Source organism: Chionomys nivalis, chromosome 13 (genome assembly GCF_950005125.1).
Source record: "Chionomys nivalis chromosome 13, mChiNiv1.1, whole genome shotgun sequence".
NCBI lineage: Eukaryota > Metazoa > Chordata > Mammalia > Rodentia > Cricetidae > Chionomys > Chionomys nivalis.
The window spans coordinates 32,352,387-32,364,463 of record NC_080098.1 but is presented as its reverse complement, the minus strand read 5'-3'; the positions used below and the strand labels follow the sequence as shown (position 1 = coordinate 32,364,463).

The 12,077-nt window shown below is 41.1% G+C and overlaps 1 protein-coding gene across 11 annotated transcripts in view; it reads left to right on the top strand.

Annotated features, from left to right (window-relative positions):
- Zmynd11 (zinc finger MYND-type containing 11) overlaps positions 1 to 12,077 on the top strand; it is an 87,267-nt gene that overhangs the window by 30,313 nt on the left and 44,877 nt on the right. For 10 of the 11 annotated variants that reach the window (XM_057787118.1, XM_057787119.1, XM_057787120.1 and 7 more), the window contains exon 2: positions 4,978 to 5,112. In XM_057787118.1, the coding sequence (XP_057643101.1) occupies positions 4,997 to 5,112 (116 nt within the window). In that variant the 5' untranslated portion in view covers positions 4,978 to 4,996. Of the gene's footprint in view, positions 1 to 4,715; positions 4,792 to 4,977; positions 5,113 to 12,077 lie in introns of those variants that run through there. The other variant, XM_057787117.1, reaches the window with a different exon arrangement.

The window sequence follows — 12,077 nt, the reverse complement described above, 5'->3', positions numbered from 1 at the left end:
GAGTGTCAGTACCCTGGTAAGGCATTGATGGCAGTAGTGCCTGCGTAGGGACAGGCAGTGTATGGGAAATCTGTTAGCAACCTAAAACTTCCCCAAAAGTATTTAAAATTTTTCTGATCTGGATGTAGAAGTACTTACTAAAACAGTAACTATAAAAAAAAGTATGTCTAGATTTCTTCATCATTCCATTAATGCTTATTAAAATGCAAAGAGGAGGAAAGTATTTTATGAATAACAATACACAAAAACACTAAAGCTGGGGATAGTGTTGTGCACCCATAATCCCAGGAATAAGGAGGTGGAAGTAGGAGATTTAGAAGGTTAACTTCATATTTGGCTATATAGTGAGTTCAAGGCCTTCCTGAGTAAGACCCTGTCCCCTAAACAACAGCAACAAAAACCCTCACCAAAAGTTAATATATGAATTGAAGGATGGTGAGAGTATATAATCATAAAGTGAAATCACTAATAGATAAGGATGTTTCATATATTTATTCAGTGTAAACCACGGAAGCAATATGACTTTTTTTTTTTTTTTTGAATTTTTTGAGACAGGGTTTCTCCATAGCTTTTGGTTCCTGTCCTGGAACTAGCTCTTGTAGACCAGGCTGGCCTCGAACTCACAGAGATCCGCCTGCCTCTGCCTCCCGAGTGCTGGGATTAAAGGCGTGCGCCACCACCGCCCGGCTAGCAATATGACTTTTTAAAGTAATATATTTTTAAATGTAATATCTAGTATAAATATTTGAATATTTATTTTATGCAATAAAACAAAACAAAACCCTCACACATAAACCTATACTAGAAGTAAATAAGAGGTCCTTCACTGCAGAGGCTGACTGTGGTCTTTCATCTTTTATCTGCCCCCATCCATGCTGTCTCATAGTGTGCTTTATTACTCATTACAGCGCAGCCTCATACATATGCATTTGCCATCAAATGATGCGTTATTTAATTTTGCTTCTTATTAAATTTTTCCTGGCTTGCTGTGTTCTTTTTGTGTAGTGCTGTGATGAGATGAGAGTATACCTATAGACTGGGAATTGTGGTAAATCTGGATTTCTAAGGACAATATCAGCATCAGCTGGGGGCTTATTAAAATTACTTGAAATGTTTTGCTTACTTTTAAACTACAGGCCTCTTGGAAACTGTTTCCCATGTAGCTTTTACTGAAAGGAATGTATTGCATTCCTCATGTGTATTGGAAAGACCGTCATGGTGATTTTACATATCCACTGACCTGTCGTTCTGAAATGAAGGCCTACTCTAGGGTCTCATAGCATAGCTGGAAAAGTTGAATTTAATACTTTTATATGGAAAGATTAGCATATTTGCCAATCTGCTAGGCATCTAGAAAAACATTAGATGTAAAAGTAAATGAGACAATTTCTTTCTTAGTTGAATTAAAGAATTATCTTGAGGAATTTATAGTTAATGAATGATGTATTTTGTAAGCAATGTTTGAACAGATTACCATTAGTAAACTAAAGATAATTGTGGGATCAAGTGATCCTACTCAGAGAGGCCGGGGATGGAGACCTAGTGATCCCCACACAGAGAGGCTTGGGGCTGGGGACAGGACCTAGTGACCCCATTCAGAGAGGAGTGGGTTGCAGAATTTGGTTTTCCCCACATCCACTAGTTTTTGTGTGGCGCCTAAGAAACCGGAGTCCAAAGATGTTTTCTTTTTGTTGACTAATGCCCAGTTGTCATTCTTTTCTTGTATCAAGCCATGTTATTAATGGTACTTACTGGATTAGAGTTTTTGTCTTGTCTGCCTATTGCTGTTTGCCCACAGTGCAAGAATGGCTAGTATACAGACAGAACACATAGTGTGTGTGAGATGAGCGAACACAGAGCCTGACAAAGCGGCACTTGAGGGGTGGGGCTGTAGCTCAACAGTAGGGGGCTTGCTGAGGATTTGTGAAGTCTGGGTTTAGTTCCACTACTATATTAGCTTTTGAGATTCCTCTTTACTCAGAAATAATTGAATAGTTGTACTTGAATGAAATATTTGTCTTAATAGGCTGAATGTTTTGGCACTTTCAAGATGTGCCACACACTTCCCTTCACTCCGTTGGCAGGGTTCCACTTTGACTCCCATAACCGGGGATCGTTCCCAGACCTGGTGTAACTTGAGTGACAGCACATCTGCTGTCTGTCACATGGCTCACAAAGCTCTAAGAAGTCCTTGATTTTATCTCTGCATCTGCTTTCCTGAGGTGTAGCTTGCTTTACTTTTTAGTCTTGATTTTAATAATTTCTAGGAATGTATGCTATCACTTTAAGCATTTCTGCTGCTTAGTTCCCATTATATTTATAATTATACTTATATAATAATTATATTTATTTTAGTATTCTCAAAAGTTCAATTTTTTATTAAAATATCCTATATATCTGATAAATTATTTTCGATTGAGACAGCGTCACTCTAGGTTGCCTGGGCTGCCGTGGAAGTCTGTGGTATAGACAGTCCTTGAACTTCCAGTGTTCCTGCTGCAGCCTCTGTGTAGCTGGGATTACAGAACTGCACAACTCATACCATGTATTTTAAGAAAGAATAATTTGCAGATGGATTGTGTGTTAACTATATCTGCTTGTATTATTCTCTTATTGTATAGAACATACTTGCCTCCCTGATTTTACCTGAATCCCACTTCATCTAGTACGGTGCTGTCTCACATTTATTCTCTTCCCTTCCTTTGCATTATGGACATAATATACCTCACTACTGAATATATTATAAGCATGATGACATCTTTTATTTTTCTTTTTGCTTTAAAAAATTTTTAAAATAAATTAAGAGAAATATTGTTTATATTTTCTCATATTTCTTATTTATTTTGCATTTTTTTCACTTATTTCTGCCTAAATTTTGCTTAGCCTAGAAGCAGCATGACACTTCTAAATCTCTCAGGAGATTCTAGACCATTTGTATGTTTGTTCTATATGACCTTACACTTTGCACATTAGATGTCCTCTGTCAATTCTGTTTTCTGGCAGGGTTTGCCATTCACTACGTTTTAAATATCTCCTGCCTACTACAGCAGTATGAACAGGGCAAACTCTGGTCACTCTAGATAGCTGAGATGGTTGGATTGTGCTCCTGTGTCTGAAGGACACAGCAGTACTGGGCTGAGCTGTGCTGTTGCATCTCTCTGTGGCTCTGGCAGTTTCTGCCCAAGGCTCGTTACGTTCTTGAGCTGGCATGCCTGAAGAACCTTGAAACCAAGGTATCTGTGCGCGCCGCAACTGAAGGAAACATCACAAATCATGTTTTATCATCATTTAGTCACATGTCTAAGTTTATTCAGAACCAAGTGATTTTCCTTTAAAACTTGACCCACAGTTTTGTTTTTGAGTGTGTGTGTGTGTGTGTGTGTGTGTGTGTGTGTGTGTTGGAAACGTGCAGGGAGACTTCAGGGTGACAGGTGTTCTACTCTCACTCTCTGCCTTATTCCTAGAAGCAGTCTCTTACTGAGGCCAGCAAGCCCCAGCCACCTCCTTCCTCTGTCCTCCTACCTCCTGCTGAGTGCTGGGGTCTCAGACTCACAGGGCTACACCCGCTTTTTACCTGGGTCCTGAGAATTTGAACTCAGGTCTTTAAATGTGAATCAAGAGTGCTAAAGCACCGAGCCATCTCCCCAGCCTCGCATTGTTTTCGTAGTAGCCCTGGGGAAAGTAGGCCCTCCAGAAAGACCTTCAGGCCTCCCACAGCATGCTCACTCCTGCTGGCTGTATAATGCTGGAAGTCACCATATCCAATGTCGGGCTGACCTCAGGCTCCCTAGTGAGTCTTGTTAAGATGAACCCTAGTGGCAGCTGCAAGTCTCAGGTTGGTGAGAGAAAGGAGGCCAAGTGGGTAGAGGCAGAGAAATGAAATCCTAGCAAGTTCTGTGGCCAGTCAGGGAGTATACTAAGTGTTAGAGTTCCCCACGTGCCATCTCCTTGAAGGGAGTAGTCAGCTGGAGATGGCCCAATGCTTGCCTTCCTGCTTTGCACTTAAGGGCCTTCCACACTGATGTGTGGGTTGTATACTTTGTTGGATCCCCAAGTGGGCTCTCCATGAACATGAAATAAAGATTCAGTGGGTCTTCTTTGATACTGCCACCCACCAGACACGGGACTGTCATCCGTGTTTTGTTTTTTTTTTTCCTTGCCAGGAGACATCTGAAAGCTTGTCTGGAAGCTTGACAGCTGTTTCCTTCAGCCCATACAGAATACTAAAATTTGAATAAAATAATAATGTTATCTCCTAATAATGTGATGATTCACTCTGAAATGAACTCCTATTCTGGCAGCTGGATCATTACTGATAATTTGCAGTCTGGTGTCCTAGCCCTTGGCTTTTTGTGTTTTATGCCAGGACATCTTGGCTTTCTGTTCGTGGTTTGTTTCTTGAGACAAGGTCTTGCTATGCAGTTCTGACTCATATGGAAGACACTGTGTAGATCAGGTTGACTGGAACTCCTGCTTCTACCTGCGGAGTGCTGGAATTGCAGGTGTGCAGCCCCACATGCCATTGCCACGTCTGACGTTTTCATTTGTATATAACAGTGGAATCTCTAAAGTTCTGTTCAGCAAAAAACATGAAATACCAAACAATTAGGACATGTAAATTTCATTTTGTATTGTTCAGATTTCACACAGTATAATACCTAAAACTGAAATTTTATCTTGTAGTATTTATGTGTTTTAGAATTAACATTAAGTCTTTTTTTGACATTGGTTTAAAGTTGGCGTCTTGGAAAGACTTTTTGAATTTGGATTTAGAACATCATTCTCTAAGAGGTAATCAGTGAATGGGTGCTTCTGGTAAATAGCAGCACTTAATGAATGGAGGTAGAAAATGGAAAGCAGCAGCCTACACCTCTCTTTAGTGTGACAGTGTCAAGTGGTGCTGTGACTGTTGCTCCCAGTGTTGAAATTCACTCTGTAACCCATGTTTCTGCCTTATGTTTTTGTATATTACTACAGCTAAAGAAGTAAACAGGTCATGGCACGTTTAACAAAAAGACGACAGGCGGATACAAAAGCTATCCAGCATCTTTGGGCAGCCATTGAAATTATAAGGAATCAGAAGCAAATTGCCAACATTGACCGTATTACAAAGTAAGTAAACTGAAAGAAACAAAACAAGTAACTGTAAAAGTTCCTAAGTGCCTTATCTCTATGCTATTCATACATTACAAAGAATTAAAGTCAGCTTTGCCTTGCAGAAGAATACAGGAAGGAAAAAATAACAAGGAACAGTTTGTATTTAGAAGCCTTGTAAATAAATGCTAGATAAGTAAAAGATCAGTAAGTATATTCTGTTTCAAGTAGTAATTTTCAATTATACATTTTTTGGCACTTAGAAACTTTATTTAAAAGGCTTGTTAGTAACTTGCTTTATTGTAATGAAGCTGTCTAAATAAAATCTATTGCTCATGGCTTATTTCAATGTAAAATGAACATGCTTTATCTAGTTAATACTATTTCTGAGTACTTTATAACCTACTAGCAGAAATTAGTTGATTATACATTCAACAAAAAGAAAAAAAAAATCCCCTTTCTCCTTAGTTTCTAATGCTGTTTGTTTTAGTAGTCAAAGATTCAGTATGCGAAGCCAAACCAAATCAAACTACCTAATAGATCTTCTTTTTACTTATTTTGTACTATGAATGAGTCTTAGTTATGAATTTGTTTTGTTTTATTTATTTCTCCAGATGCCTTTTAAAAAGTAAAGCTAAAGTTACAATTTTAAAAGTTTGCATAATTTTTTTTGTTTTATTGAAATGGAATTTCTTTATGCTTATTCTGCCCTCCACTTGTTAGATGGTGTCCATTAAAATCCGCATGATCTATAAAGGCTGACTTCTACAGCGCTATGGGACCCTTATTAATAAATACATAGTACAGCTGAGCTCCATGCATATTTACACGTCCCCACATTTGAAGATGATGAGGCTACTAAGATGGAAGGACCAGGTGATAGGCAGGAAGCCAGCTGCAGCCCTGCCTCCTGTGGGCTTAAAAAAACTGCCCAAAACTGTGGAAAAGGAGACTAAAATGAATAATACGTCGCTTTAATTACTACTTAATTGTTATTTATTTTTAAAAAGCAACCATTTGAGGTATGTAGTAAGTACAGAAGATGAGGGTGAGTTTTCAGAAATCTCAGGCTGGTTGGTGGTGAAGTGCCTACCTTTCATAGGTGAGGCCCTAGGTCCAGTTCTTTTCACTGGGAAACAAATCTCAAAGAATAAAAAATTAGTATGTAAAACCCATAGCTGAACTGTCTGTAGTAGAGCATTGAAATTAGGAAATAAGATACTGTTGTTTTTATTGAAATTTTAAAGCATATAGGACTGTGTAGGAGTTGCCCAACCTAGTGCCTTTGTTTCTTGGTCAATGCCAGTTCCTTGATGTCCCCTTGCCTGAGGTTTGCTAGGCAGTGTCATTGGCAGGGTTGCTGTGTGGGCTAGGACTCCTACTCTGCACTCTTAGAATGTCAGGATTTCTCACCCTTCCCATACATTTTGAATCAAGCTGTTCTGCTTCATTCTGTGTCAGAATGCACAGGTATCTTTTAAACTTTTAAAATACCTTAAGTTGCCCAAGCCCATAGGTGAGTTCTTGTCCAGACCTTGGTCTCTTTCTGTGCTGACTGGTGAGCAGTCCCATTTAATGTGAAGTAAAAGCCAGTTTTAGTCAGGTCTTAAGTGTTAGGATCTTTGAGGTTACTGACTTATGACCTAGTATATCCTTGAGTATCTTGTCCATCTCTATGTAATGGTGTGGTTCTGCCTGTTTTTTTTTTTATTTTTATTATTTTAATCTATAAGTCCCATGGCTATCTTTTTGTTGTTGTTCTCCTCTGGAATTTTTACTAAGGAAACTGGGTTATTTGTTCTGCAGTTTCCATATTCTGGCTGTGCTGATCATATCACTGTAGTCTAGTAACTCGGTGTGGCCCCAGTCCCCTGAATTTAATGGGACTGGGATAGTTGGATTAGAGACTGTGGTTAGACGGTGTAGGTGGTGCTGTGCTCTACTGTAGGAGGTACAAGTTAACTGTTTCTTCTTTTGTGGCATTTGTAGCCATTCACTTAGAGCTGAGAAGTTGGGAAGGTGTGAACAGTGATAATAGTCCATTTATCTTTGTATTTCTTCCAGCTAGAGCACTTTCCTCAGTATAAGCTTCTCTGAGCCTGCCATGTGGCTGCTGTACGGTAGTTCACAGCAGAAAAGGATGTTTCACCTTACTGCTTTTAAAGATGACATTCCGCTCCCCTCCCCAAGACAGGTTTCTCTGTGCAGCTCTAGCTATCCTGGAACTCACTCTACAGACCAGGCTGACCTCAAACTCATAGAGATCCACCTGCTTCAGCCTTGGGTGCTGGAACTAAAGATGTGCAGCGCTGCTCTACTAAAGATAGCATTCTTTTCTTCTTTCTTCCTTTCTTCCTTCCTTCCTTCCTTCCTTCCTTCCTTCCTTCCTTCCTTTCTTTCTTTCTTTCTTTCTTTCTCCTCATCTCCCTCCTTCTCCTCCTTCTTCTCCTCTCTCCTCCTCCTCCTCCTCCTCCTCCTCTTCCTCCTCCTCCTCCTCCTCTTCTGTCTTCTTTTTTGTAAAGATTTATAAGTCAACAAAGTCTGGTATACCAGGTTGAAGCAGGACCAAGCCCCTCCCCTCTGTATCAAGGCTGGGCAAGGTATCCCACCATAGGGAATGGGCTCCAGAAAGCCATTTCATGCACCCAGGATAAGTCCTAGTCTCGCTGCCAGCCCCCTCCCCCCAACAGATGAAGCCACATAGCTGTCACATACATTCAGAGGGCTTAGTTTGGTCCCATGCAGGATCTCCAGCTGTCAATCCAGAGTCCATGAGCTCCCGCTAGCTCGGGTCAGCTTTCTCTGTGGTTTTCCCAGTCATGTTCTTAACCCCCCCTCTTGCTCATATGATCCCTCTTCCCTCTCTTCAACTAAGCTCCAGGAGCTCAGCCTGGTGCTTGGCTGTGGATCACTGCATCTGCTTCCATCAGTTACTGGATGTAGGTTCTATGATGACAATTAGGGTAGTCAATAATCTGATTATAGGGGAATTAGGAAAAAACCAGCCTGAGTAAGGTAACCTAGATCCAGAAAGACAAACATATTATGTACTCACTTATAAGTGGATATTAGATATAAAGCAATGGATAACCAGACTACAATCCACAGCTCCAGAGAAGCTAGGTAAAAAGGAAGACCCTAAGAGAGACACACATGGAGGGCCCAAGGAAAGGGAAATAAGTAAGATCTTCTGGGTAAACTGGGAAGGGGAGTAGAAAGGAGGGGATGGGTGATAGGAACAAGGGGACCCGAGATGATAGAGTTGGGAGAGAGACGGGGAGAACAATGAAAGAGATATCTTGATAGAGGGAGCCATTATGGAGTTAGGGAAAAAATTCCCAAGAATCTACAAGGATGACCCCAGCTAAGACTCCTAGCAGTAGCTGAGAGGGTGCCTGACCTGGCCTTCCCTACAGTACACATTATCCTCCTTCTCTGTGAGTGTGTGAGGCCCTCTGGTTGTCACTGCTCACCCATCCTGGGCATTGGACTGAGAAGCTATTGGCTTAAATCATGATTTTTTTAAAAGTTTTATCTTTATTTATGTATATGAGTTTTTGCCTGTGATATGTTTGTACACTGTAGGCGTGACTGGTGTCTGTGGAGGCCAGAAGAGGGCCCAGATCCCCTAGAGTTAAACTGGCCTGTGGATGCTGAGACTTGATTCATGTAGTCCATAAGAGCTATTAACCAACGAGCCATCCCTCCAGTCCTTTGCATGTACATCCTGTTGGGCAGTCCCCCATAGCTGGTAGTGCCAAATGCGGGTGGAACTCTAGGAAGGTTGTTCTCACATGCTTAGAAGAAGGATAGTATCTTCCTAAGAGATAGAAAAAGATGCCCTCAAGGTGCAGCCACAAGTAAACTATGACCTGTCAACAAAACCATTTTTATATTTGTAGGAACTAGTGTTTAGTTATCAAAAAATTCATTTGAATCATTATTTTATCATAAATAAGACTGAAGAGTTTAGATTATCTGTGGAGATGACTGGAAAAGCAGCTCTCTTCTCCTACGGTATCTGTAAGTGTATGGAACAGTAGGTTTGTGTGCACTTACCTCTTCTGTGCAGTTTGGATAGATAGGTTTATGAAAAATCTTGGGAACATTTGGCCTCAAATATTTATGTTCAACAAGTATTTTGAAAATATTTATGTGTTTAATATGATGTGCATTAGAGTTAAATCAAGACACAAAGGACAAAGAATCTTGTGAACAGAAGTAGTCACAGAAGTGAAACTTAGACTTTGAATCTCTGAGCTGTGGCAGTTCCTGACTCATTGTTCCTGGATCTTTAAGTGTTCTGGGCATTATAAACTGCAGGAATAACAGGTCACCTCCTTTTTCTCCTTAACCCAGATAGGGTACTCACATCTTGTTTGGATAATTTTAACATGGTATTAGAGGGTTATTAGAAGATCGTTTAAACACGTGCTGATGAGGTCAGTGGAGATTATACTTGTCTTTACTGGCATTTCTGGCTAGGCAGGATGCTTAACGTAGGAGCATTTACTTTCTACTGTCTTCTAGAGAGGCAGTTGAAGTAGTCACTGGCCAAGCTTCTTCCTTGCCTTGTGCACTTGGCTGTGCATTTCTAGGGTTATTTGTCTTGATGGAGCTTGTTCTACTGAATTCAGAATTAATTATATGTATTGCTTACTTTAGGGTCAAATCCCAGGTAGAAAGTGAGGCCTCTGACCTCTTGCAACATGTTTGGCATTGACATTTCTGAGTCCTCCTAGATTTCTTGTCATTACAGAAATACCTAGACCTGAACTGTAAGTCCTCCTTGTGCCTAGGCTTCCTGAGAAGGTACAAGTAGATGCACATTGCTTATTTACTAAGATTCTGTGATACCCACTTTCTAGGAATGATGTGAAATTTAGCCGTGTGTCTCTGTGAGATTTTATTCCCTCAGGATTATCAGAGAGGAAGAGAATGAGCATTGCCTAAATAAACTCTTTAGAAATATGTTGTTAGCTTCAGAAGCTGACATCTACCCTCACTGTTCTGCTTACGGATTCTCTGGAGTCCTGACGATGCCTCTTCCACATTCTCATCTCAGTTCCCACTGACTCCTTTTATGTTCTGAGACATTTGTGGACACACTTTGTCACTGTTATAACTGTGACTTGACTTCTCATTTGGGCAGATCATAGGAGTGATTCTAGGTGCTGGGGTCCACAGTTGCTTCTTCCAGAGGGCAGATTCTAGGGCACTCATCATGCCTTAGGAGCTTGTGTGTTTGCATAAATTTGACATTTCTTTGCACTTCTAAGAATAAAAGACAAGGCACATGAGAGCATAGTTAACCACTGAGGAATAAAACAGTAGTATCCAGGATAGAGAAAGGTGTGGTACAGAGGATAGCTTGCTTGCATAGGCTAGAGGACAGTGATTTACAACCCTGCAGATTTTGTTTGAAAGAGAGTTGTAGAGAGAGTTTGGAAGGCCTTGAAAAGAAGCAGAGAAAGAATAGATTGTCTGGATCATGGGAAGGATCTGTAGGATTTAAAGGGAAGTGGCGGGAAGGGCCAACGTTAGAGGTGTTTGATGTCTGCACTGAGGTGTGTAACCAGTAGAGAAGAATAGCAGGAATTTTAAATCCAGACAGAGTTAAGATAGAGCACATGCATTTAATCAAAGATGGATTAAATGATTCCCTGTGTCTTGAGCATCTGCTTTTTTGTGTGTGCTATTCTGGAGTTGCTTTGTATCTTCCTGCCTGTGTTGTCATCATCCTGCCCTGTCTCTGCCTCTTGCTGTCATTGGGTTAGTGACACCTTTTCTGAGGTGACACTATCAATGTGTCTTATTCTTGCCACCCTTTCTCATGTAGAGTTCACATGGGTAGCATCTTACTCAGTGACTCCACCGCCACCTCCGCACGGCTCCCCCACCCCCGACCTCCTGCTGCCTCACTCCCACTGCCCTCTGGAAACACTGGCTCTCTGTAGGCCTGGCTGCCTCACCCTGCCTGCGATGGCACTTCAGGCTTCCTATTCTGTTCTCCCTCCTCAGCCCCATCTTATCAGCCACTTCTCTGATTTTCATATATGATTGTATTCGCAGAATCCTCTTGATTCCGATTGTCTATAAAACTCAAAGCCTTCTCAGTTAGACCCGTCTTGTCTTTTCGATGTGCATCCTCCTCCCCTTGGTGTCTCACCCAAGATTGTCCTCGGGCGTGTGGGAACACCATAGGTTCTGTGCTTGTATTCTCCACCCGTTCATGAACAGAGTTGTCACGTACATTCTAAGACCCACTCCATGCAGTTTTGAAGATGATGATTTTGGTATAGTCAACCCTAATCCTTCTTGCTATTTTCGTACTAATATGATTAAATTCTTTTTTATAATTTGCTGAAGTTTCTTAGAAACTTTAAAAAAATTTGCTGACTGTGGTTATTTTGAGAATAGATTGCTCATGTTAGCTGGTGATGGCACACACCTTTAATCCCAGCACTCGGGAGGCAGAGGCAGCCTGGTCTACAGAGCAAGTTCTAGGACAGGTTCCAAAGTTACACAGAGAAACCTGTTCTCAAAAACAAAACAAAACAGAATAAAACAAACAAAGAAACAAAAACCCAGTAGATTAATAGATTACATCATTTGTGCTTACTGCTGTGACTGGGAACTACAGCAGTGGGGCTGTCAGAATAATGAGGCTGTGTTCTGTCTATCTCCAGCACTGCACATACACACGCATGTCCACTCAGAATACTAATAGCTGTTTAGGTGCATAACTAAGAAAGCAATTTCAAGGTGGGCTGTAGTAATGGAGAGCACGGAGGCATCATCTGGTGGCATTTAATTTTCACAGCTCTGGGTTTTCTGTTACTCCCCCTCTCTCCTCCTACTGCTGATGAATAGAGTGAAGTCAGGAGAGCGGAGGACATGGTGTACACCGCAGCAGCTGTTGGAGACAGTGCAGAGTTCTGAGTGTGCTCTACTCACTCTCCCCTGCTGGTGTTAACTTCACT